Source organism: Malaclemys terrapin, chromosome 3 (assembly GCF_027887155.1).
Source record: "Malaclemys terrapin pileata isolate rMalTer1 chromosome 3, rMalTer1.hap1, whole genome shotgun sequence".
NCBI lineage: Eukaryota > Metazoa > Chordata > Testudines > Emydidae > Malaclemys > Malaclemys terrapin.
The window spans coordinates 64,978,494-65,004,873 of record NC_071507.1 but is presented as its reverse complement, the minus strand read 5'-3'; the positions used below and the strand labels follow the sequence as shown (position 1 = coordinate 65,004,873).

At 41.1% G+C, this 26,380-nt stretch overlaps 1 protein-coding gene across 1 annotated transcript; it reads left to right on the top strand.

The window, feature by feature from the left end:
* Positions 1–26,380, top strand: YIPF4 (Yip1 domain family member 4). Its single transcript, XM_054021964.1, has 6 exons — positions 1–217; positions 11,085–11,259; positions 15,643–15,814; positions 18,689–18,766; positions 19,709–19,822; positions 25,330–26,380. Exons 1-6 carry the CDS (start codon positions 133–135, stop codon positions 25,465–25,467), a joined length of 762 nt encoding a protein of 253 aa, XP_053877939.1. The 5' UTR covers positions 1–132; the 3' UTR covers positions 25,468–26,380.

The window sequence follows — 26,380 nt, the reverse complement described above, 5'->3', positions numbered from 1 at the left end:
CCTGTCACAGGGGGTTGGGCCGTGGAGCAGCTCGCCCGGCCCGCTGCCGCCGAGTGAGAGTCTTGGGGAGGCCCGAGGCCCGCGCCCCTTCCTCTCGGTCGCGCCTTCGCCGGCCCCGCAGCGGGCGGGGCGATGCAGCCTCCGGGCCCCCAGCAGCCGCCCCTCTACGCGCCCAGCAACGGGGACTTCACCTTCGTCTCCTCGGCCGAGGCGGAAGGTGAGAGCGGGGCTGGGCAGGTTCGCGGCTCCCGGCCCGGGAGTGGCCGAGCGGGCGGCCCGGGGGCGCCTCTGTCTCTGGCGGAAGAGGTGGCCCCTGCCCCGTTACACTTGTGGGTGTCGGGGGCTTCTGCGGGACCCGGCAGCGTCTCTCCGTCTGGGCACTTGGGGTGGGTGGGAATAAAACGTAACCGCTTCCCTGCGAAATCCCAGCTACGCACCCGGCCCCGGGCTGCGGCTCCGTCTGCGTGGCACAGGCAGTGCCTGTGGGGCTGGTCTCCTCCTCCGGCAGCGGTGCTATCCAGGCCTGCGCCGCGCAGTGACACAGCCGTGCTTGTGACGCGTGTGGAGGTTGGGCGCCCTCCCCGACCCCCCACCCCCCCGACATGCCTGGGTTTGCTGCTTAGGTGGTGCTGTGAGTAGCTTGGGGCCACCATCTCCAAGGCTCAGTAACTCGGCGCTGAGCAGTAGGTATCTGAAAGCGAGTATTGTGCGGGATGCGTGGCCAGCACACTACGGTATAGTGTGGTGAATAGGCTGACGCTGCGTGAGCGGCTGTAATGTATTATCAAAATGTGCCTCGGGAGAATGCTGTCTTTATGTCAAGATATGCACTCGTGTTTAGTACAGCAGAATTATGCCACCTATAGTTCGACTAGCAGCTGTATTCTCCTCCCCCCCCCCCCCCCCCCAGCAATATCTACCCTAGGAGTATGAATGATCATTGCATGTGTATAAACATAACTGGTGGCTCTGAGAACATGTGTATGCAGACGTAATTCAGGATTTATATACAGCCAATCCTGAAACTAGAACCAGCATGGAAATCTACCAGAAAACTGAAGACTAAAAGGGGTGTGCTTATTCATTTATTAATTAACATAAACTGTGGTGAGTCAAGTGTAAAGGTAGAATTAGGTAGGCCAAAAAAGAATTTGAAGAGCAACTAGCAAAAGACTCAAAAACTAGCAGCAAAAAATTGTTTTACGTACACCAGAAACAGAGCCTGCCAAACAATCAGTGGCGCCACTGGATGAGTGAGGTGGTAAAAGAGCACTCAAGGAAGACAAGGCCATTGTGGAGAATACTCCAGCGGGAATTCTGTGCCATTGCACAAGTGCAGAATTAATGTCCTCTGCAGATGTTTGTTTTTTTTGTTTTGTTTTCCCCGAAGAATAATTGATTCTGATGGGGAGGCGAAGAGAAGCCACGAGAGGAGTGTCATGCATCCCTCCCAGGCAGCGGTCCCAAGCGGGTGCATCTGTTCAGGCATCAGAAGCAGACAGGGGAGATGTAAATCACTGCCTCGGGACTGCCCATGTGTGCATGCAAGACTCTGTCCCTCTTGCTTGCTATTGCCCTGTGTCCGGCGCAGAGGGGCAGGATGCTGGGATGTTTCTGGGGCAGGCATGGGGTGGGTCAGGCCCGTGCACTGGGTCAAGGTTGAGTACAGCCTTGCCACCAAGTCCATGTCCAGGGGAGGTGAGGGGGGCTGGAGGATGAGCCCCCACCTCTGTGCAGCCAATGACCTGTGCCTTTCTAATCTAGGATGCCTTTCTTATCTAGGACACCTGGGAATCAGCTGGGGACATTAATTGGTGTTGCTTTATTTCTTGATTTGTATTATTAGACCTCACTGTCTTGATTCCTTCCTCCTGTGTGCAATTCTTGCATGTCTCCAGAGTGTATACTTGCTGATTGCATGACTCCCTTTCTCCTCCAGGAAAGTTTTCCCACCCCCTTCTGCTTTTGAGATGGACACCAAGATGAGCCTGCTTACATTCTTGCCCTACCTTGTGCTAAGGATCAAATACACCTTCCTCTAATGTGGTGATTCACTGACCATTCATTTAGAAAAACATATTGGCTTTATTTTAAACATACTCAGTATTTTTCTTTCTATTTTAAGAATTTGTTTAAATTAGCCAGTCTGAGCAGAAATGTAATTCTAAAATGCACCATTTTGCACCATTTAAAAATCAGGAGCCTAAGCGAATATTTTTTTCTTTTTTTTTTTTTAATATAAATTTAATTTTTTAAAAACTGATTTTATACAAGGTCTCATTATTTAGCTTGCTGAGTATAAAAGAACATAAGAATGGCTATATTGGGCCAGACCAAAGGTCCATCTAGCCCAGTATCCTGTCAACTGACAGTGAACAATGCCAGGTATCCCAGAGGGAGTGAACCTAACAGGAACCTAACAGGGAAGTGAACCTAACAGGAAATGATCAAGTGATCTCTCTCCTGCCATCCATCTCCACCCTCTGACAAACAGAGACTAAAGACACCATTCCTTACCCTTCCTAGCTAATAGCCATTAATGGATTTAACCGCCATGAATTTATCTAGTTCTCTTTTAAACCCTGTTATAGTCCTAGTCTTCACAACCTCCTCAGGCAAGGAATTCCACAGGTTGACTGTGTGCTGTGTGAAGAGGAACTTCCTTTTATTTGTTTTAAACCTGCTCCCATTAAATTTCATTTGGTGGCCCCTAGTTCTTATACTATGGGAACAAGTAAATAACTTTCTCCACACCACTCATGATTTTATATACCTCTATCATATCCCCCCTTAGTCTCCTCTTTTCCAGGCTGAAATGTCCTAGCCTCTTTAATCTCTCCTCATATGGAACCCGTTCCAAACCCCTAATCATTTTAGTTGCCCATCTCTGAACATTTTCTAATGCCAGGATATCTTTTTTGAGATGAGGAGACCACATCTGAACGCAGTATTCAAGATGTGGGCATACCATCGATTTATGTAAGGGCAATAAGATATTCTCAGTCTTATTCTCTGTCCCTTTTTGAATGATTCCTAACATTGTTTGCTTTTTTGACTGCCGCTGCACACTGCATGGACATCTTCAGAGAACTATCCACGATGACGCCAAGATCTTTTTCCTGATTAGTTGTAGCTAAATTAGCCCCCATGTACAATTGGGGTTATTTTTTCCAATGTGCATTACTTTACATTTATCCACATTAAATTTCATTTGCCATTTTGTTGCCCAATCACTTAGTTTTCTGAGATCTTTTTGAAGTTCTTCACAGTCTGCTTTGGTCTTAACTATCTTGAGCAGTTTAGTATCATCTGCAAACTTTGCCACCTCACTGTTTACCCCTTTCTCCAGACCATTTATGAATAAGTTGAATAGGATTGATCCTAGGACTGACCCTTGGGGAACACCACTAGTTACCCCTCTCTGAAAATTTACCATTTATTCCTACCCTTTGTTCCCTGTCTTTTAACCAATTCTCAGTCCATGAAAGGATCTTCCCTGTTATCCCATGACAACTTAATTTATGTAAGAGACTTTGGTGAGGGACCTTGTCAAAGGCTTTCTGGAAATCTAAGTACACTATGTCCACTGGCTTCCCCCTTGTCCACATGTTTGTTTGACCCCTTCAGAGAACTCTAATAGATTACTAAGACATGATTTGCCCTTACAAAAATCATGTTGACTTTTGCCCAACAATTTATGTTCTTCAATGTATCTGTCAATTTTATTCTTTATTATCGTTTCAACTAATTTGTCTGGTACTGACATTAGACTTACTGGTCTGTAATTGCCGGGATCACCTCTAGAGCCCTTTTTAAACATCGATGTTACATTAGCTATCTTCCAGTCATTGGGTACAGAAGCTGATTTAAAGGACCGGTTACAAACCATAGTTAATAATTCGATTTCACATTTGGGTGCTTTCAGATCTCTTGGGTGAATACCATCTGGTCCCGGTGACTTGTTAATGTTAAGTTTATCAATTAATTCCAAAACCTCCTCTGGTGACACTTCAATTCCTCAGATTTGTCACCTACAAAGGACAGCTCAGGTTTGGGAATCTCCCTAACATCCTCAGCCATGAAGACTGAAGCAAAGAATTCATTTAGTTAGTCCGCAGTGACTTTATCGTCTTTAAGTGCTCTTTTTGTATCTCGATCGTCCAGAAGCCCGACTGGTTGTTTAGCAGGCTTCCTGCTTCTGATGTACTTAAAAAAACATTTTGTTGTTACCTTTTGAGTTTTTGGCTAGCTGTTCTTCAAACTACTTTTTGGCTTTTCTTATTACATTTTTACACTTAATTTGGCAGTGTTTATGCTCCTTTCTATTTACCTCACTAGGATCTGAGTTCCACTTTTTAAAAGATGCCTTTTTGTCTCGCACTGCTTCTTTTACACGGTTGTTAAGCCACGGTGGCTCATGTTTTTTAATTTAATTTTAAAGCTCCAGTGTATGCCTCTTGTTTTGACATTCATGGCCTGTTTTGAATGTGCATCCCCCCAATGCATCATTTTACATATAAATCTTCTCTGAATTACATTGCTAGTGTTTCTGACTTCTCTATGCAGAAATGTGTAACTTGTGCTAACATAAAATGTTTCTGAACTGTTTCAACATTGTCTTGTTCAGTGAGTACCAAGGAGCCACTATTTGTTGCTGGGTTCTATATTGCCTTAATCCAGGTACACTTATATTGCAAACTCTGGTTGAGAAACTAACAGTAGCTCTGCCTGTGTGTTTAGGAAATGCTGAATAGGTATTGTGAGGTTATTTTTATGTATTGTAGTTTAATTATTACTTGTATTCCTTACTACACATAATACAGAATTTTAATCTGTCAAAAAACGTTTCCTAAATCTTTTGTCTATAGTGTTACAGACATATTTGCTGATAGGTATGTTGAAATAAATTACCAAAATAATTGAAACTGGCATGATTATATTGTTTTGAAAAATAAAATATGCAGAATTTTAAAATTGTGCACAGAATTTTTAATTTTTGGTGCAGAATTCCCCCAGGATTAAGAGAGGCTAAATGAAGTCTTTGCATCTGTCTTAGTCGCAGAGGATGTGAAGGAGATTCTCACACTGGAGTCATTCTTTTTAGTTGACAAATCTGAGGGACTGTCCTAGATTGAGGTATCAATAGAGGAGTTTGGAACAAATTGATAAATTAAACCATAATAATCCACTGGATCAGATGGTATTTACCCAAGAGTTTTGAAGGAACTCATGTATGAAATTGCAGAAGTACTAAGTGTGGTATGTAACCTATCACTTAAATCAGCTTCTGTACCAGATGAATGAACGATAGCTAATGTGATGCCAATTTTTAAAAAAGGCATCAGAGGTGATTCTGGCAATTACAGGCCTGTAAGCCTAACTGCCAGACCAGGCAAATTGGTTGAAACTATAGTAAAGAACAGATTTATCAAACATGTAGATGAACACAACTTGTTGGGGAAGAGTCAACACAATTTTTGTAAAGGGAAAGCATACCTCACCAATCTGTTAGTGTTCTTTGGGGGAGTGAACAAGAGTGACAATGCACATAGTGTACTTGGACTTCAAAAAAACGCTTTGACAAGGTTCCTCACTAAAGGCTCTTAAGCAAAGTAAGCAGTCAGGGGATAAGAGGGAAGATCTTGTCATTGATCAGTAAGTGGTTAGACAAAGGATAGGATCATTCTTCAGAATGGACAGAAGTAAATAGCGGTGTCCAAGGATCTGTATTGGGACCATTGCTGTTCTACATATTCATAAAAGATTTGGAAAAAGGGGTAGAACAGTAAAGTGGCAGAGTTTGAAGATGATATGAAATTACTCAACATAGTTAAGTCCAAAGCAGATTGCAAAGAGTTACAAAGGGATCTCACGAATGGCAGCTGAAATTCAATGGTGATAAATGCAAAGTAATGCACATGGCAAACATAATCCCAACTGTGTACAAAACGATGGGGTCTAAATGAGCTGTTACCACTCAAGAAAAAGATCTTGGAGTCTTTGTGGATGGTTTTCTGAAAATATGTGTTCAATGTGCAGTGTCAGTCAAAAAAAAGTTAATGTTTGGAACCATTAAGAAAGGGATAGATAATAAGATGGTAAATATACTTCTGCTATATAAATCTATGGTACACCCACACCTTAAATACTGTGTGCAGTTCTACTCACCCCAACTCAAAAAAGGTATATTAGAAATGGAAAAGGTTCAGAGAAGGGCAACAAAAATGATTTAAATATATGGAACGGTTTCCATTTGAGGAGAAACTAAAAAGACTAGGACTGTTTAGCTTAAAAAAAGAGATCGGGGGGGGGGGGGGAGGCTTATGTCAGGTCCATAAAATCATGAATGATGTGGAAAAAGTGAATGAGGAAGTGCTATTAACCCCTTCACATGACACACGAATCAGGGGTTGCCCAATGAAATAAATAGGCAGCAGGTTTAAAAAAAGTACTACTTCACACAATGCACAGTCAACCTGTGGAACTTGTTGCCGGGAGATGTTGTGAAGGCCAAAAGTATACTGTGTTCAAGAAAGAATTAGGTGAGTTCATGGAGGATGAGTCCATCAATGGCTATTAGCCAAGATGATCAGGGACACAGCCCTGTGCTCTGGGTGTCCCTAAGCAGCTGACCTCCAGATGCTGGGACTGGACAACAGAGGATGGATCACTTGATGCCTTTAAACCATCTGGCATTGACTACCGTTGGATGCCAATACTGGGCTACGTGGACCGTTGGTCTGACCCAATATGGCCATTCTTAATTTCTAGCTAAAAGACCCTGTGGGATTACAAAAAGCTGTGTTTTGTTTTTCCTTTGTGTGTGTATGTGTCACTATTAATATGACGAAGTAAAAGTTTAAACAGGATTACACAACACGAGTGGTTTCGATACCTGCATCATATCCACACCAGCACATCCATTGATGGAGCCAACTTGTACAGAAAAATTAGTTACACATTTTCTCCAATGTAGATTTATTGTAACGGGCAAAAATTGCTGTCTGGTGTAAAAACTATGCTCTTTTTCCACTCCTTTGTTTGTCTATCTTCCTTGTCTCTGGCTTCTTATTTCTTTTGGAAGATTCCTTCTCTCAGTGGGCAAAGGATACAAGAGCCACATTGTTCTCCCATCCATTGTATTGCTGCTTCATAACAGGAGCAGAGAAGATTCTGCTTTGAAAGCCAGCTTTCAAGTTGACTGTCTGCGAAAAATCTCGGTACCACTTGCACAGGATGCTCTGCCTCAGTGAGGCACCACAAACAGAAGTTTTTGAAAGGTTCCGTAGCATTATACCATTACCACTAACTGCAGGACTTGCTTGTTGGAGGCAGGTTGGTGGCTTTTGATTCCCTGTGGGCCCATGTCCTTTCTATCATATGTCCTGAACGTGGTTCAGTAGGACTACATGGTTAGGCGTGTAGTATTCATGATAGACTATTCAAAGTCACAGCTTGTCAGTAACAGACAACTGATATAAAGTAGTCCTACTAAATATGATTTGGCCATAAGCCTTCCTGCCCTAAGACAGGATCCAAAACCTTACCACTCTGGTAGAAATGTTAAGCAGGTGACTGCTTGTTATGCTATACAAATGTTGGGTTTGATGGCAATAACTATATTCATAATACAAAGTACACTGCTCAATGAGACAGACTTTGTAGATAATGATATCCTACTGGAACCAAACATCTGTATGCAATAAAGAGTGCTTGTGGTAACGGATTAAGAGATTCAAAGGTCAGAAGGGACCAGTGTGATCATCTAGTCTGACTTCTGGTATTCTACAGACTATAGAACTTCCCCAAAATAAATCTTAGAGCATAACTCTTAGAAAAACATACAATCTCAGTTTAAAAATTGCCTATGATGGATGAGGACAACCTCTGAGGGGCTCTCCAGGTGCCAGTCCAGGGACAACTTTGTTATAAACTTCCAAATGCCTCTCCCAGTCCATTTCTCCTTCAGAAATGATACTGAATAGGGGGCCTTGCTTGCACGTACACCCCTCTACTGCTCAAGCTATTGCTGGCAAGAGCTAGGGGAGTTCTGTCAGACTAGTTCTAAATTGCTGAAAGCTGAGGGAAAAAAAGTTCTGCACAGGTTAGTGTGATGTCTTGCTCAGGTCACCCTCAAAACTGTGTGTCAGTTTCCTGTGAGCACACCAGCTTGTCTGCCTTACCGGCAACCTTCAAGACTCTGCCAGTCCATACCTTGCCTTGCAGGTGACAGTCAGTGAACCCCAGTTCCCAGGTTTTCTTGAGATGTCTTTTGCTGCATCTAGACCTCTGACTGGACCCTCGGAGAAGGTGTTAAGTTTGCTGCCTCCAAAGAGACAACACACACTAGCCTGTTAATACACAACATGGAGATGGTTTTGTAATAAAACAAGAATAAGTTTATTAACAAAGAACATAGGGTTATGTGATTTCAAGTAAGTGAAAGAGATAGGAAAGGTTAGAAATGAAACAAACAAAACATACTTTCTAGTGACTAAAATTAACTTCAGCAAGTTATTTCTGTCTAAATAGGTTTTTCATCTGTAGTCAGTTCCCAAAGACTTCAGCGTCTTTGATTGAAGGATCCACCTTTCTCAGATTTCAGGAGCTCTGGGCCCTTTTGCCCTAGTGACGGATGCCAAAATGGCATTCTGTTTCTGCTTGTATTTTCCAAAGTCTGTTGTCTTTGATGCCAGAGCCAGGAAGGCTTTGTGGCGGAGCAGGCTTCATTTCTATTGTGATCATTAAGTGGCCTCCCCTCCTCCCCGACTTGTTTTGCTTGAAGACTGTGTGCTGTCTAAGTAGGGGTACTTTTCTTTGTCTTCTGACATATTACCTGGCTCAGTTTACATTGGAAACATAGGAAGAGAGGTGAAACAACATTCCTTTGTCTAAGACGGGCTGGGCTTATAGTTGCAAAACACCTTCTAACAACATATTTCCAAACACACATACATCACATAATATTAATGACCAGCATGTCATCAGTTTGCATAAGGTACCTAACATGTCACCTTTTAGATACAGATTATAACAACAGTGGGTTGGGGCAATAAGTGTGTCAGGTATGATGTGAGTTGTGGTATGGTATGTCCTCTACCAGCTGGCATTAGGGAGGCTTCCTGGGTCACAGTGATGTTGTCAGAAACAAAATTACAAACCAGTAAATATTTCCTTTTGTAATTTAAAAATGGCTGAACAGCAGACACAGGGAAAACTTAAGTTCCAAGAGTGAATCGTTTAGCTAACTGAGTTTAAGGCAGAATTCTAAATTGGTCTTAACATTGGGTGTTAAGTGAAAACTTTATGCATACAAACAGTATAGACTAAGTCGTTATACCATCATTATAAGTTGCATCTTGACTTTTTAAAAACTTAGTTGTATTTGCATAGTCTCTTATCCTATATCATTCACATAAAAATATAACAACAATAGACATTGTCAAATTTAAAATCCCTAGATACTATGTCTATACCCAGGATTGCTGTCAATTGTATGGTTCATAGACACTATTCTTACGTTCCCTGTTCCCCGCCCCCTTTCTTTTGCTGTGTGAAAGGCCCACACAAACAGAGAAAAATGACTTTTCCCCTAGCATTGGCAGGGCAAGATTCTTAAAGACTGGAGGTGCCTCCAGGTTCCATATTGTAAATATTTGCAGAAATGCCACTGTGATCTATTTGTACTCTGTGCTAACTATGCTTACTGCTGTAAAGCTCTCAAAAAGAAGAGTTTCTGTACAAAAGATGTCACAATCTGCCAAAGGAGAGGAAAGACACCTGGGAATAGAAATACTTTAAATTGTTTTTGTTTTTTGTTTTAAACAACTTGATTTGGTTTGGATTCTACTCCTGGGCATTGCAGAAGTGCCTTTCAGATAGATTTGACTGCTGAGAGATTGGTTTCTTGGTGAACAAGTGTGTATATAGAGAGAATTTCATGAGGAAGGGATGATATGGATAAGGCAGGAAGGTGGGAGGAAGGAAATGGAGTTTCTTTAAAGAAAACCTGTGAAACAAAGGAGTTGAAGTCAACAAAATGAGATCACAGTTCTCGCTTGCAAGGTTCTACACCAGTGTACTCAGCACAAGCTTTCTACAAAAGTTGTGCTTTTTCTAGTAACAAATAGTGATTGAGACTGTGTTCTTGGAAGACAGAGAATACCATGTGGAGAAGTATCAAACTTTTTAACACAAAATGGAGCCTGGAATAGCATCCCTTCTTTTGTGACCTTTCTTTCCCATAATTTCCTACTTCTTCCTTGCCTTTGTTCTGTTTTCAGTTATTACTCTGCTCCTCTGTCATTCTAGTTTGTCTGTACCTCATTGCAAAGTAAGTGAAACATGCCAATACATTTTAGTTTGCCTTTTGTGGCATGTATACATAAACAGACAGAAAGCTTCCTTGCTTTGCTCCTTTTTTGTTTCTTTTAGTGTTGTGCCAGGGCTAGATCATTCTGTGTTAGAGAAGTCTGAGAATCTCTTCTGATGATAGCTCTGAATAAATAAAAGCAGGGCCTATGGAGTTCTGGTAGTTTTCTTTTTTAAAATGTCTGTGTAAAATCCAGGTTACAAATTGAAATGCATCTATGAAAGGTTTTCCTGTTGTAACCGGTCACACATACAAGGGAAAAATGGGGTGGAATAGAAAGGTGCTGGAATGCAGATAGGTTGCATTTAGTGCACTTGAAGTACTAAGCAAATTGCTACTATTGTGGCATACGATAGTTATGTCATTTAACTATCAATAATATAACACAAAGTAAGTCCAAAACTGTCAAACCATAATGTCTACAGTTAGACATCTAAATGAATGGGGTAACTTTAGACACCGAAGTTGGACAGTTTTGGCCCTAGAGCAATAATTGATATAGTTTTGTCAACATTTTCTGCCTATATAAAATATGTTATCACTTTCAAATTATGCATCTTATAGTGTACAATTTTATTCTATAACTTTGAATATTTCTTGGTATTAACCTGTGTAGGGTAGACCTACTGGAATACAGAAAAAATAGGCGAAGCAGTTCAAACTGGCTTTTGTGAAGGTATAAACATAGTCTTTCTCTCCTTTTTGTTCCAAGATCTTAGTGGCTCTATAGCATCTCCAGATGTTAAGTTAAATCTTGGAGGAGGAGGAGAAGGAGGAGGAGGAGAATTCATCAAAGAATCTACTGCAACAACATTCTTGAGACAGAGAGGATATGGCTGGCTTCTGGAAGTAGAAGATGATGACCCAGAAGATAACAAGCCACTTCTGTATGTCAAAATTGCTCTTTGATATCTATCTTCATTTTCTGGTTAATAACTTTTTGTTTGTTTGTTTTCCTGAACATTGGTGAGCAGTTAGTCTTTTTGCTGTGACTAGGATTCCACAGTGATAAATGGCTTAACTTTAAGTCTGTCATTGTATTTGTAACATTGTACATCATTATCTTTATTCAGGTTTTATTTTTGTGTTGTGGGGAAGAAGAAGCTAAAACTTGTTGCTTGTCTTGCTTTAGGGGAGGGTGGAAAGGATGAGGTAAAACTTGAGTATAATTGGCCATGGCTCATATAGAGTACAACAAAAGGTTGTTTTCTCACTGCTTCTTTTAAACTTTTGTTCTTTTAATGATTAACAAAAAATCAAATTTTAGGCTTGGTCTATACTACAGCGTTAGGTCAACGTAAGCTGCCTTATGTTGACCTATGTCAGTGCCTACACTGCAGCCTTGCTCTCACTGATGTAAGTGCCCTACTACACTGACATTATAACTCCACCTCCAGGAGAGGCATAGGGCTCATGTTGGTGTAGTTAGGCAACACTGTTGCTGTAGAGGCTGCATTACCTACCTCAGCTGTTGGCTACAATTCTTGTCAATTCTGCTGGAGCTGTGAAATTGACAAGAAAGGCTGTTAGGTTCCCTGCTGTGAACCCTGAGCCAGGCTTACAGCTTGGGCTGTCATCCTTGGACAGGTGTGGGGCTTCAGCTAGAACCCGGCTGCCCTCTAGGCTCCTGGCACCCACTCTGAGCCCAGCTACCAGGCACCGAGAGCCGGGGCTCCCAGAGCTGTCAGAACGTGGCTGCTCTGAGCAGAGACAATAGCAGTGTGAAATTGCCAAGAATGTCAATTTCACTGCTGGTAGGCTCTGTGCTGTGAAATTGAGCCTGCGCGAGTCTCACAGCTGGGGCTTTCACCCTGGGGCAGATGGGGGGGCTCCAACTGTGAGCCCCATGTGGCTATCAGTGCCCCACACTCAGCTGTCAGTGCCCCACAATGCCCCACTTCAGTCAATGCAAGTGCTCCTGGTGAGGACATGCTCCACTGGCAGGAGGAGGGTAGTGTGGACACCAACAGCCAATTGAGTTACTGCAGTGACTGTAGGATGACCTAAATTAAGCCGACCTAATTTTGTAGTGTAGACAAGCCCTTAGATTGTGACCTTTCTGTCCTCCTCTGTTGTGCTGCTATTAAGCTGAGTTTGTTTAGCATTGTTAAACAATCAACAACCCTGACTTACTGCTAATGTTCACTTGATATTTTGTTACTATCTGAAATGAAGGTATTGGAAATAGTGGTGGTCATCACCATAGTCTTGAAGTAAGTGGACAGAGATTTGGATTTAATTCAGGTTTAACTCCTCTGATATAAACTGACTTCATCAGGGCTTTTAAATGCTAGAGAAAAAAAATTCCTGCACTGTAGTCTTGTATACTAGGATTTTTCAGATCAAGGCTGTTTCACCGAAACTCAGTTTTAAAAGTATTATAAATGAAGTACAGTTCTTTTCCCACATCCTTTCATGTTATGTCAAAGGCACACAATCTGTTTAAAGCCAAAAATTACCATGATGCTGATAAACCCATGCTTCCCCCTGTGTAAAGAGGTCTGGCTGGGTTTTGTGATCTAATGGCTAGTGCACTTTGAAGCAGGTGATTTTGGTTCTGTTCCTAGTTCTGCCACTGATTTGCTGTGTGGCCTTGGCAAGACACTTAATATCTGTCCCGCAGTTTCCTCTCTGCAAAACAAGGATAATACTTGCCATTTTTTGTAAAGCACTTGGAGATCCTCAAACAGAAAGAGCTGGGAGACAACAGATCTTTCTGGAGACATTAAAACTCCATCTGCATCTCCTAGAGTAGTGAAACCCAAATATCTTTTCATATGATAAAAGTTGCACGCTAACCTTTTGTTTCAAAAAACTAAGACCACATTTCATCTCTTTTCCTAGAGAGCTAGACTGCTACATTGGGGGTGACAAAGCATAGGTGCTCTCTGTCACATAAGACTGTACGCTATAAAAGCCAACTCTGTGCACCAAAAGGTGATCTGTGCATTCTTAATGTTTATTACACCTCACAATTGGAGGACAAAGCTCCTAACCTTAATGCTTCTATGGATTTAAAACATGGCAGGCTGCCAGAGAGCCAGCACTGACTCTGTTCAATTGAGTCAAGGTCAGACTTCATAGGATAAACCCGTCTTTATTGAGGGATGGCCTTATTCATGGCCCACTTCCAATGACAGCCACCACCCTCTTGAATGAGAGAAAAGTCAATGTCAGGCAACAGACAGATGCATAGGCTTGGTCTACACTAAACCCCCAAATCGAACTAAGGTACGCAACTTCAGCTACGTGAATAACGTAGCTGAAGTCGACGTACCTTAGTTCGAACTTACCGCGGTCCAGACCCGGCAGGCAGGCTCCCCCGTCGACTCCGCGTACTCCTCGCGGCGAGCAGGATTACCGGAGTCGACGGGGAGCACTTCTGAGTTCGATTTATCGCGTCCAGACAAGACGTGATAAATCGAACCCAGAAGTTCGATTGCCTGCCGCCGAACCAGCGCGTAAGTATAGACAAGCCCATATACACGATGGAACCTATTGAGTGGTGGGGCTATGAACTTAACTCCAGAATTTAAATGATCATATCACATGACTTTCAGAATGAAATGTAAAACAAATAGTTGCTGACTTTAGGATGGATGGAGAGACATGCATGCTCCTGTCCTTTAGACAGTGGAAGGTATTAAAAATGTTGTGGCAAAGTTCAGTAAAAATACCTTGCTATAACAGAAGGAGATAAACTGCCCTAAGACTTGCATATACAAAAATAACTTCACTAGACTCAATAAAGAATATTCCCTGTCTGGGGTGACAGTGTAACTGCCTGTTTTCACTGGACTTAACTCATGGTCCAGCTTTTCTGAGAGAAGGCTATAAAACAAAGACCCTCTTATTTCCAGAGTACATTGTAAATGAGCATCATGGGACAAAAATCAAGCAATAACTTATTCTAATCATATTTAGCAGTTCTGTAATGATTTTCATCTGTAGAACTCAAAGTCCTTTACAAAGGAGGCCAGTATCATTATCTTCATTTTATAGCGGTGGAAGTTGAGGCACAGCATGGAGAGGGATATGCCCAAGATCACCCAGCAAACCAGTGGTAGAGCTGGGAATTGAACCCAGATCTGTGCCTTCTAATATAGTGGTCCTGATTCTGTACTTTCAGACCTATGCTCAGATGGGCAGCTGCAGGAGATCTCTTGAAGCTCCCCACTTCAGAGCCGCCTAGTTCCAACTGCGCAGGGGCAGCCCTAACTTGCATTAGAGTCCATCAGCAACCTTACACCAATAGAGGATCAGATATAGCAGAGTTCTGCTTCGCCTCACCTCTCCCTGTCATATCTGTGCTCTGCCCCTTGAATGCCCCCTCCTTTCCCTTATGCCATGGTTGAGGGGAGCAGCAAAGCTAAACTCTGCCAGATCTATACCAATGGAGAGTTTTGCAGACGGCAACTCTCCACTGGCCATCCCTGTCTGTTTTAAGGCTAATTTGTGGCCTGGAAGTGGGGGAGGGAGGTTGGAGAGTAGCAAGATCTGCTGCTAGAACATCTTTTACTGGTTTGATCAGCCCTTAGTTATTGCTGTTTACTCATGCTGGAAACCAGCCAGTTGAACTATTGGCATAAACTGGCCTGGGGGAAACTACCCAGTTGAAGCAACTACCTTTCCTTTAATTAAAAGACCATCTACTTCAGCTTGTTGGTATGCTTTTTTTAAACACTTTGAGGATTAATGAATCCTATGCTTTTGTTCCCTGTTGGGAGCATGTATTATTTTTAGTTGCATTATAAATAAATGTAATGTGTCTATGTGGTTGCATATTTCAATGTATATAATCTTTAAAATAGCATGACAATAAAAAAAACCTTGACAGATGAATATGGCATACATGTGCCTAGATGTTGGAGGACAGAAGCTTTGCTTTAATTCAGACTGCAGGGTATTTTACCCTTCTTTTGTGTTCCCAACCACAGTATTTATTTCAATATAGTTAATGATAAAATTGCATTAATGTTGAATAAAGTTGTTAGAAATTTAACAAGGGTTTCTTGAAGAAATATTTAAACAGTAAAAATAATTTTTATCTCACTAGGATGTTGAGATTTCATTTTATGCTGCCGGTATATCTTGGAAGTATTCCACGTCTTGTGTGTCACTCATCTGAAAGCATGTTCATAATGAACAAACTACAGACTCACTGCTTAATTAACCTGCTCTCACAGATTAATTATGAGATGAATGATTCTCTTTACACAAACTGTTCCAGTACCAAAATATGTAGTAAAGCTTTTGTTTTACAATTGTAGGGAGGAACTGGACATTGATCTGAAGGATATTTACTACAAAATTCGATGCGTGTTGATGCCTATGCCATCTCTTGGGTTTAATAGACAGGTAGTGAGAGATAACCCTGATTTTTGGGGCCCTCTGGCAGTTGTCCTCTTCTTCTCAATGGTTTCATTATATGGACAGTTCAAGGTAGGTATAAACCTTTTATCTAAAGAGAACTTTAAATATTGCGACTTGAATGCTAAACAGTTTATCATATTTATAGACCAGTAGAAAGCCTCTTCTCCCCTTGCCATGAGTATAGTGAGAAGAATGGAACATCTAGTTCCAAATATATTTCTTTCATGGGTGTCTTTCTGCATACTAAAAAACTTGTAATACTATACTAAATGTTCCTTGAACTACATCTCTATGGCTAATTAGAATAAAAATGTCAAGTTTTGTCTCTGAAATGGAAGTGAAGGAAGGGTGGGATTTCTGGAGGCTTGTAATGATATGCAATCTGTCAGATGCTCAGCTGTATACTAACTGGAATGACTAAAACATAAAACCTACATAATAGGTATATTTCAGTACAATGCTAAAGCAAAAGATGGCACCTTTACAATGCTGGTTCATCCATGTTAAATAAAATGTAAATTGTGACTGAAATTGAGGGACCCATAGGAATCAGTGATGAAAGTGAATGTCACTTAAATTTCTGTGGTTGGGGCACGATCATAGAGTAGAAAGTCTGCACCATGTTTTTCTGTATGAACACATTCCCTCCTCTGAAATCTTCTCCCATCTTTAATTTAGTTCTCAAATACAATTTACATTGATTGTACTATTAACTTCGTAATGTTTCAGTTCCCTCTACCACTGTCCTCTTTTTGCATTGCACAGTGAAAAAGATAGTTGGCTTTCCTACATGCTTCACAAAAAAGTTTGGGGACAGGAAACCATTAGAAGATTCCCCCTGCCCAACCACGTTACCCAGCCACATACTCTTGCAAACATCTTTAGTAAGGATATCTCTTCTAGAGAGGGGAAAAATTAGCTCTGTGTCCGGACATATTAGTAATAAGTTGTTAACTAAGAATTCTAATTCAAAAGTGGCTTATTCAGTTGGCCGTTAGATACTTGCTGGTTGAACCTTCTGCATTATAGTCATACTAGTAAGCCTTTTTTCAGATAATTTAAAACTTATTTACTGGTTTTATTGCCAGAAAACCTTTGTATAAAGATCTTGAATTTATTGTGGTTACAAATAATGCCATAACTGTCTGGTACTTTTTTGTCACCTTAGTTACCTTTGCCTTCTCTTGCTCCCACCCCCATAATTAAATAACTTCTGTCTTCTTAATACCTCTGTCTCTTGTCACTTGACTTCTCCTATGATTCCTTCAGAACTCAGGGAATGCAGCTTTTGATTGGCCAGCAAGAATTATAGTATAGAGATGCTTGGCCTTTCTTCCGCTTTTCCAGTATTGCCCAAGCATAACATCCCTTGTAGTGCTTCTAATCACTGCAACCTTTAAAAAGTGACAGAACTTAGATATGAACCTAGGTCTTCTCTTGGTAGCACCTAAGTGAGCCCCCATGCAAGCTCCACTTATAATAATGAGTAAACACCTTTAACCTTATCTTTAAATATAGCAATAAGTAAGGCGGTGTTTTAGTCACGGGTATTTTAGTAAAAGTCTTGGACCGGTCACGGGCAGCAAACAAAAATTCACAGCCCATGACTTGTACTATATACCTAACTAAAACTTGGGTGCTCAGGGGCAGCCCAGGGTCCTACTCGGGGGTGGGGGGTTTGGCATGACTGGCAGGCACTCTACCTGGCTCTGCGTGGCTCCCCAGAAGTGGCGACATGTCCCTTGGCTCCTAGGCAGAGGTGCGGCCAGGAGGCCTCCACGTGCTGCGCCCACTCCACAGCTCCCATTGGCTGCGGTTCCTAGCCAATGGGAGCTTTGGTGGTGGTGCCTGCAGGTGGAGGCAGGGCACAGAGCTGCCTGGCCACGCCTCCGCCTAGGAGCTGAGAGAGAGAGAGACATGTTGCCATTTCTGGGGAGCCCCCCCAGGGAAGCGCCGCCCAGAGCCCTTACCCCCTTCCGCACTCCAGCTCCCTGCCTCAGCCCGGAGCCCCCCTCCCACATTCCCAGCAGCGTCCGGTGTGTCTGGGCCCATTGAATTTTAAATGCAACCATACTTTGAAGCTCAGAGGCTGTCCTGGGAGTGCGGGTTCCCACTGTAGAAGTGCTATTTTCAAAGGGAAAACAATATTTCCCTTATTCTGCTTAGCAGCTGCACTCCAGATCAGCTGGGCTGCGATTTAATTTAAGTGTAGGCTAGGGACCTGAATTGCGTGATAATTTAAGCCAGTTTCATATTCATATTAAGAACTGAGGAGAGGAGGAAACCTGGGAGGAAGACTACCGCCTAAACTAGAAGTACTGTCAAGGTGTAGAAAGAGTTAGGAGTCATAACATAGATCTCTATTCTTTTGATTTTGTATTTTAAGGGTGACACACAGTATTCTGCCATCCCTAGAGACGATCTTCATCAACGAAGAAAAGAGATACAAGCTGAACATTGATTTTTCTTTGTTTTGTTGGTTTAAGCCAACTGCTCAATGTTGTCTGGGCATGCTTTTCATTGGGTGTGAAGAGATATTGATTTCCTTTTGTGTTTCAGAGTAGAATGAAAACAAACATGTTACCATCTTATAAAATCTGAGACTCAGTTGAACCCTCTCATCAGTGGATTCACTAAAATTTAGCCAGAGTTCTTTTAATTCCAAAATTTTTACTGACACTTTCCTGTTCTGATAACAAAACCACACTACGGGTAAAATACTGGTTTTACCATATTTTCTTGTTTGGGCATTCCAAACACACAAGCAAACTTGTCAGAAAAGATATTGTATAAATAATAAAACATCTGAATTTTATTTCTAAATTCCATTGTAATACTGAATAATACAAAGTTTGCTGCAGTTGACTTTCTTATGAAACCAAAATTAATTCTGAATTATAATAAAAATAATTGATAAGAATTAATTGTTCTCTCTCTTTTAAGGTGGTTTCTTGGATTATAACTATATGGATATTTGGATCCCTGACAATTTTTTTATTGGCCAGGGTTCTTGGAGGAGAAGTAAGTAGCATGTGAAAGTGTGATTGATATATAAAATATTCAGAAGTGACTTAGCTTTTTGGATGCTCAACTTGCGGCACTTTAAAATCACCTAGCTACTTTCTCAAAAATCTTGACCTCCCATATTTAGACATGAATTATAGCACAGTGTGGAACACATTGGTCTCTGTTGAAATTGAGTTTCAAGATAAATTCTTAGAGTTAGATCTAGTCAGAGAGCTGCTAGCTAGTGAACAGGTTTTGATTAAAAATAAGAACCAATCCAACTAATTTGTTCATGTAAGTCTGGATTTAAAAAACAAAACCAGACCCTTGGTCAATTTCACGTGCATTTATTTAAACTGCTGGCATTTACTTACAACTTGGCCAGAACCAGAAATATATCAGAAATACTACTAGACTTCTAGAGCATCCTTACTACAATTTTCACTGCTAACATGAACTTCTATCATTAATTTAGGCATCCCAGTGGAAGAGTTACTTTGTGTGGTGGTTAATTGCAGATATTCAGAATTAATGACTATTGTCGAGTTGATTATGAATTTGAAATCTGACCGTGTATTTCATACATACTATACTAATTTCTAAATGCTGCAGTAATTATGTAATAATTATTTGAAATGCATTACTCTGTCATTACCAGTAAAGAACCTTGCATTAAAAAGACTGGAAGTAACCAATTGTTATAATTTGCATAAATATATTACCCTGTGAATTTACATTTAATGACAGTAATATTAAAAAAAAAAAAAAAAAAGTTGCACATGTTAACAACTTTAATTCTGAGCCACAAGACAGATGCATGTACTCAACACTACACTTACTGGAATAGCTACTAATTCCATCATGACAAAATGTAAGTGTTTTCTCTGTTGACAAAACTTATGAGCTAGATTGAAGACATTTTTTTTTATTCTTTACGAATTGATTTATAATTTTCAGGTTGCATATGGGCAAGTTCTTGGTGTGATAGGATATTCTCTACTTCCACTCATTGTAATAGCACCTGTCCTCTTGGTGATTGGATCATTTGAAGTTGTATCTACACTAATAAAAGTGAGTTCAGTAATGTTTATTGTTTGTCACTATGCTTCAAAATATTATGTTGCCCTGAACAAAGTAATAATTTTAGTAACTTGTAATAAAATTTTAAAAGTACTGCTTGAATTCTTGGGACCCTCTTGTTCAGAAACATAGGTCAGGAAGTCACTCTGTCTTCCCCATAATTCAGTATAAGATATGTTTAGTTACTGCAATGTGAATGGTAACGTCAGTCATGTTCAGAGAGATGGTAGTAGAAGTAGTAATCTCAAACCACTTCTACAAAGAAGGTAAGTATTGTTATCCCCATAACACAAATGGAAAACTGAGGCAGAGAGAGCCAAAACTGACCAGCCCAAAGTCAACTACCAGTAGAGTTGGGCAAAATTTTTCAAACAAAACTTTTTTTAGCAACAAAATGCAGATTTGGTAACACTGAAATGTTTCGCAAATTGGTGTTGGTTTTGCCAAATTTGTGTCCAAAAATTTCAGGAAAAGTAGAAATGTTTCATTTTGATACTTCTGAAATGAAACTAGGGCTGTCAATTAATCACCGTTAACTGAAGCGATTAATGCAAAATACATTAACTAGGTTAAAAAAAGGCACAATGAATCGCAGTTTTAATCACATTGTTAAACAATAATACAATACCAATTTGAAATTTATTATAAATATTTTGGATGTTTTTCTATCATTTCAAATATATTTATTTCAATTACAACAGAATACAAAGTGTACCATGCTCACTTTATATTATTATTTGCATTACAAATATTTGCACTGTAAAGAGATAAACAAAACAAATAGTATTTTTCAGTTCACCTCATACAAGTACCATAGTGCAACTTACAAATGTAAATTTTTTTTTACATAACTGCATTCAAAAACAAAATAATGTAAAATTTTAGAACCTACAAGTCCACTCAGTCAGTCCTACTTCTTGTTCAGCCAATCGCTCAGATAAACATTGTTTACATTTGCAAGAGATAATGCTGCCTGATTCTTATTTACAATGTCACCTGTAAGTGAGAACAGGTGTTTGCATGGCACTGTTGTAGCCAGTTTTGGTATTTATGTGCCAGATGCGCTAAACATGTGTATGCCCCTTCGTGGTTTGACCACCATTCCAGAGAACATGTTTCCATGCTGAATTTAAATTGATATTCTATTATTGTTTAACTGTGTGATTAAAACTGTGATTAATTGCGACTATTTTTTAATCTCGCGATTAATTGTGATTTTAAAAAATCATTTGAGAGCCCTAAATGAAACCTTTTGATTTTTCAATTAAAAAAAAAAAACTAAACGAAACACTCAAAATTGAAACAAAACATTTTTTCAACTTTTCAGTTTGCTGAAAGGTTCTAAAAAGTGTTGGGTTTTTTTGTTTTGTTTTTTTTGATTTGCACCAAAACAATTTTTCGTTTTTGAATTGCCAGTGAACCAAAAAAATCTTTTATTTGCCCAGCTTTACCTACCAGGCCTGTGGCAGTAGAGAACTTTAATGAACTGTACTAGTATGGCAAAAGTTTCCTGAGGGTTTGCCTACCCAGCAATTAAAAATGCGTGTCTGACCCATGCCAGTTGACTCAGGCATGTGGGGCTTAGGGTACAGGGCTGTTTAATTGCAGTGTAGATGTTTGAGCTTTAGCTGGAGCCTGGGCTCTAGGACCCAGTGAGGTGGGATGGTCCCAGAGCTCAGTCAGCAGCCCAAGCCCAAACGTCTACACTGCAATTAAACAGCCCCCCTTAGCCCAAGTCAGCCCAAGTCATGGGTGTCTGATTGCACTGTAGACATACCCTGAGAGGTCTCAGAGCTATGTATGATTCTTTAAAGACTATACTACCTGAGTACAACTGCATGAATCTTTACTTGCAACTGTTGCCAGATTTCAGGGACGTGGCGGGTTGTCAATCAAAAGGTAACCTTGCTAGCTTTGTCCTGTATTCCTTTTGTATTGCTCAGTTTTGTTAGTTTATCTTTACTGTTAGCTACCAGTAACCACTCTAATTTCCTCAAACTTGAATTACCTTGCAGTTGCACCGTGGTTGAGGTTTTGCTACCTGTAATTACCACTAATTTGTATACTCAGAAGGTTAATCATTTTTGAATTACTTGTCTGTCCATTAATTAATACATAATTCTAAAAATAGGGTTACATTAATTAAATTTTAGTTACATGGTCATTATTTTATTGTCTTATGGTAATTTTAAGCAGATATGTGCACAATTCACTTGAGTTTCCAGTGCAAAAAATGCAGGGCCAAAGCCCTGTATCGAAGACATTTTAGCCCTGTGAAGCACCTATAGGTTGGCTTGAGGGTCTGTACTAGTGAGAATCTTCCAACCTGAGGGTGCTCAGGAACATTCCAGCAAGTTCTTTTCCAATTTCAGTCGGCAAAGGAGCTCCCTAACAATTCCAAATGATGTAGCTCAAGCCTTTACTATCACAGCCTCTGCTAAAGGCTATGAATATCTTACTGAATTCCAGTCACTAACCTCTTCTCCTTCCTGACACTGCCTACACAGAGCCCCAGTTTAGGAGTCACATGTGTGAGCATATAATTAAAGGACTTTTTGAGGCTATGTGCGTATTCCACTACTTATGTGAACAGATCCTTGGGAATATTGCTTGCAACAGGCTAAGGTCCTTTGACAGTCCCTCCAATTCATAGATTTCATTTTACACCAGTGTGCTAAACCTTCTTGCTTGAGGACAGTGGGTAGAGCCCTGCAAATCTACGGATATCTGCTTTATATCCGCAGATCATTTTTGCGGATTGGATGCAGACACAATTTTTGTATCCATGCAAGGTTCTAACAATGGGTGTTTGATTATATTTTACACTATGACCCAGTTAGCTTGAGACTAGAGGTTTGTATCAGGGCTCACTTGGTCTGAGGCAAGGCAGCCAATACTGCTTGCCTCAAGATGTGTCAGTGACAAGCACATGCACACTAACTAGTTATGCGACACTCTGCATATTCACTAAGCACTGCTGCTTGTGTTCAGTCTTTTTAAAGCATTCCTGCCTTGACTTTACAAATATGATTGTGCATCCAAAGCAGAGGAATCCAAACTTGCCTGTACTTGGAGGTTTTGTTTTTTCCAGTGGGCAATGTGTTAGAACAGTTTTGTTATTTGGGGAGACATTTTACAACCTGTACAGTGTTTGGGCCAGATGTGTTCTAGGAGCAGTAGCGTAGCTAGGGGGGGAGCAGGGGAGCAGCCGCTCCCCCACTGAGCATAAGTGGCGCCATGTCAATTTCTTGGCGCCTTTTTACTCACCCAGGGGAGTGATTTAAAAAAAAAAAAAGGCGCCACCCGCTGCGGTGCTTTTATTTTATCACCCGGAGGCGCTCTGGGTCTTCGGCGATGGGACCTTCACTCGCTCCAGGTCTTCGGCGGCATTTCGGCGGCGGGACCTTCAGTGCTGCCGAAGACACCTGGAGCGAGTGAAGGGCCCGCCGCCGAAGACCTGGAGTGCTGCCGGGTGAGTAAAAGCGCCGCAGCGGGTGGCGCCTTTTTTTTTTTTTTTTTAATTGCTCCCCCTGTTCCCTCCACCTAGCTACGCCACTGTCTAGGAGTTCTTAAATCCCATTTCTAAGATAACCAATGTGAGTTTCTTGTAGTAGTTATTGCCTCATTTTTCCACTGGTACACCGTGGAGCTTTGTAGTCTCCAAGAGTGAGACTTCTGCCATAGATGACATCTTTAGGGAAGGGAAAACTACTTATGTGCAGGGAAGAATTCACAGATATAGGGTAAGATGTCCAAAGTTGCTTACGTACAAGGTCACTTAAGTCCTTTAGAAAACTTAACCCATAATCTTTCAGGATTCTCTCCCACTCTTCTACCCTGCTCCACTTCAGAGTGAGAGGATTCTGGATATGATGTTTTCTTGATTCAGGCTGAGATTTTCAAAGAGGCCATAGTATAGGCACCGAACTTCCATTAACTTCCTTCAGCCCCTTTGAAAATCCCAGTCTCATGCTCTAGGCCACGGGTGGGTAAACGATGGCCCGCGGGCCAGATCCAGCCTGCCAGCCATTTTAATCCAGTCCTCAAGCTCCCGCTGGGGAGTGGGGTCTGGGGCTTGCCCTGCTCTGGTGCTGCAGCTGAGGAGCAGGGTTGGAGGCCGCTCCACGTGGCTCCCGGAAGCAGCAGCATGGTCCCGCTCTGGCTCCTACGCATAGGGGCAGCCAAGGGGCTCCTCTCTGCACACTGCCCCTGATCCAAGCACCGCCCCCACAGCTCCCATTGGCGGGAACTGCAGCCAATGGGAGCTGCAGGGGCAGTGCCTGCAGACGGAGCAGCGCGCAGAGCCACCTGGATGCGGCTCTGTGTAGGAGCTGGAGGAGAGACGTGGCTGCTGCTTCCAGGAGCCGCTTGAGGTAAGCACCACCTGGAACGTGCACCCCTGAGCCTCTCCCTGTGCCCCAACCCCCTGCCCTAGCCCTGATTCCCCTCCCACCCCCTTGATCCCAGCCCAGAGCACCATCCTGCATCCCAGTCCCTCATCCCCCGCACCCCCAGCCGGAGTCTGCACCCTCCCCGCACTCCACTCCTCTGCTCCACACCAGAGCCCATACCCCCAACCAGAGCCCTTACCCCCTCCCACACACCAACCCCAATTTTGTGAGCATTCATGGCCCACCATAAAATTTCTATTCCAAGATGTGGCCCTCGGGCCGAAAAGTTTACCCACCCTGCTGTAGGCAATCATGTATATATTGCTGTTACCTCTGGGATGTTAATATCAAAATAATTTTTTACAAAAATATTCTTTTTATGTCTATGCCTAAGGGAAGCTCTTGCTTCTTCTTGTTATTGAAATAAATTGGTTAGTATGTTCCAGAGCCCTTGAGGTAGGAGAATGCTCAGTAAAGTGACTAAGGTCACCAGCCAACAGGTGCTTGAGGAGGCCACATTTTTTTAGTTTTTCCCATGATTTGCATTGGAGGTGCAAGACCCAAGGGTAAGAATCTTGCAAGATGACATTCAGAGAAGCAGAATTACAGGTAATAATCATGAAAAACGTTCAAGTTGAAGAGGACTAAAACAGAATGAAGAGTTGTCAAATAGTGCTCCCCTGGTATAAAGATCTATACTATCTGAATATGTACACTTACTGTTTGCTTTATTGTAGCTATAGACTCTTACATTTAAATGAGTGCACGTGCAGATGCTTGACGCCACATGATGACCTTCATTGTAAAGTGCTTTGAGATCTGTTGAGAAAAACCAGTACATAAGAGCTGGAGATTATTAGTATGAATACATGTAGGTAAAATCTCTCAAATATCCATGAATGAAAATACTTAGAGACCAACATGGTGCATCTCTCTCTGAACACAGAGAAAATAACATACTATGTGTTCTCAATAATAACACTCAGTAAAAAAAACTGTAAGGTTTCTTTCCTAATTACCTTAAAAAAAAAGTACTGATTTTTGTATTGGTATCTGGACAGATTTTCTTGTACTGTCAGCTAACACTATACCTTTTTTCTTTTTAAGCTGTTTGGAGTCTTTTGGGCTGCATACAGTGCTGCTTCATTACTAGTCGGAGAAGAATTTAAGACTAAGAAGCCCCTTCTGATTTATCCAATCTTTTTATTATACATCTACTTCTTGTCCTTATACACTGGGGTGTGACCTGAAGTGTTGGATGTGGCCAGAAACAATATTTTATTCACATGCAGACTGGTAAAACATAAGATTAAGGAGGCTGGAGAAAATAGGAGTGACTGTTTTGTATCCAGTTGTTGAAAAGTTTTAAGACCTAAACACACATTTGTGTATATTATTTAATTAAGCAATTATAGCTATGTGGATTTGTATCAGAGTTCTAGGTTTAAGATTCTTTAGATTTTCATGAAATAATATAAGAACTTTGTGTTTTATAAGATTGTGTAGCAAAAATACAGCTTGATACCTGTGCCATAAGCACCAGGACCAAATTACTATATTACATTGAACGGGAATATGAAAAAATATTGGTAATGGTCTCAAAGTGCAATTTTTCTTTTTAGTTAAACACAGCTGGCTTTTTTGGCACAGCAAATTCTGTATATATTTATGAAACAATCCTGATGGTTCACAGAATAGGCTCTATAATTGAGACATGAAGATATTAGTATTTTTATGTTAGAACCCCAGATTTATTTGATTTGGCTTTTGCGATTTTATAAATTCTAATTTACTTTGGGGGAAAAAGTGTACATGTGTATTTTGTATCTATTGCTTGTGTGTAGCAGATATACTCCTTGTTTAAGGATGTACATTGGGTTTTCAACACTTGAAGACCCAAGCATTTGAATTAAAATTCGCATTTATATCTCTGCCCAACGGAGCAAGACATATACTGTGTGACATTAATTCATTAAATGGCTTATTTGTGGAATCAAATTATTTCATATTTAACAAGATCTGAATTTGAAGTCACACAAAACAACTTTCAACTGCAGCATTGGAGTAAGGTGTGGGAGAAGGAAGATAATGTATCAAATTTGTGACCTTGAGCAATGTTTTAAAATGACAAAATAAACAGAATGCTTCCCTAACCTTG

Bases quoted from the DNA above. Each gene is read 5' to 3' on its own strand.
- YIPF4 (XM_054021964.1), top strand. From the start codon at position 133: ATGCAGCCTCCGGGCCCCCAGCAGCCGCCCCTCTACGCGCCCAGCAAC. The intron at 11,260-15,642 runs GTATGTCAAAAT...TTACAATTGTAG, and splicing joins GAAGATAACAAGCCACTTCT to GGAGGAACTGGACATTGATC. The intron at 15,815-18,688 runs GTAGGTATAAAC...CTCTCTTTTAAG, and splicing joins CATTATATGGACAGTTCAAG to GTGGTTTCTTGGATTATAAC.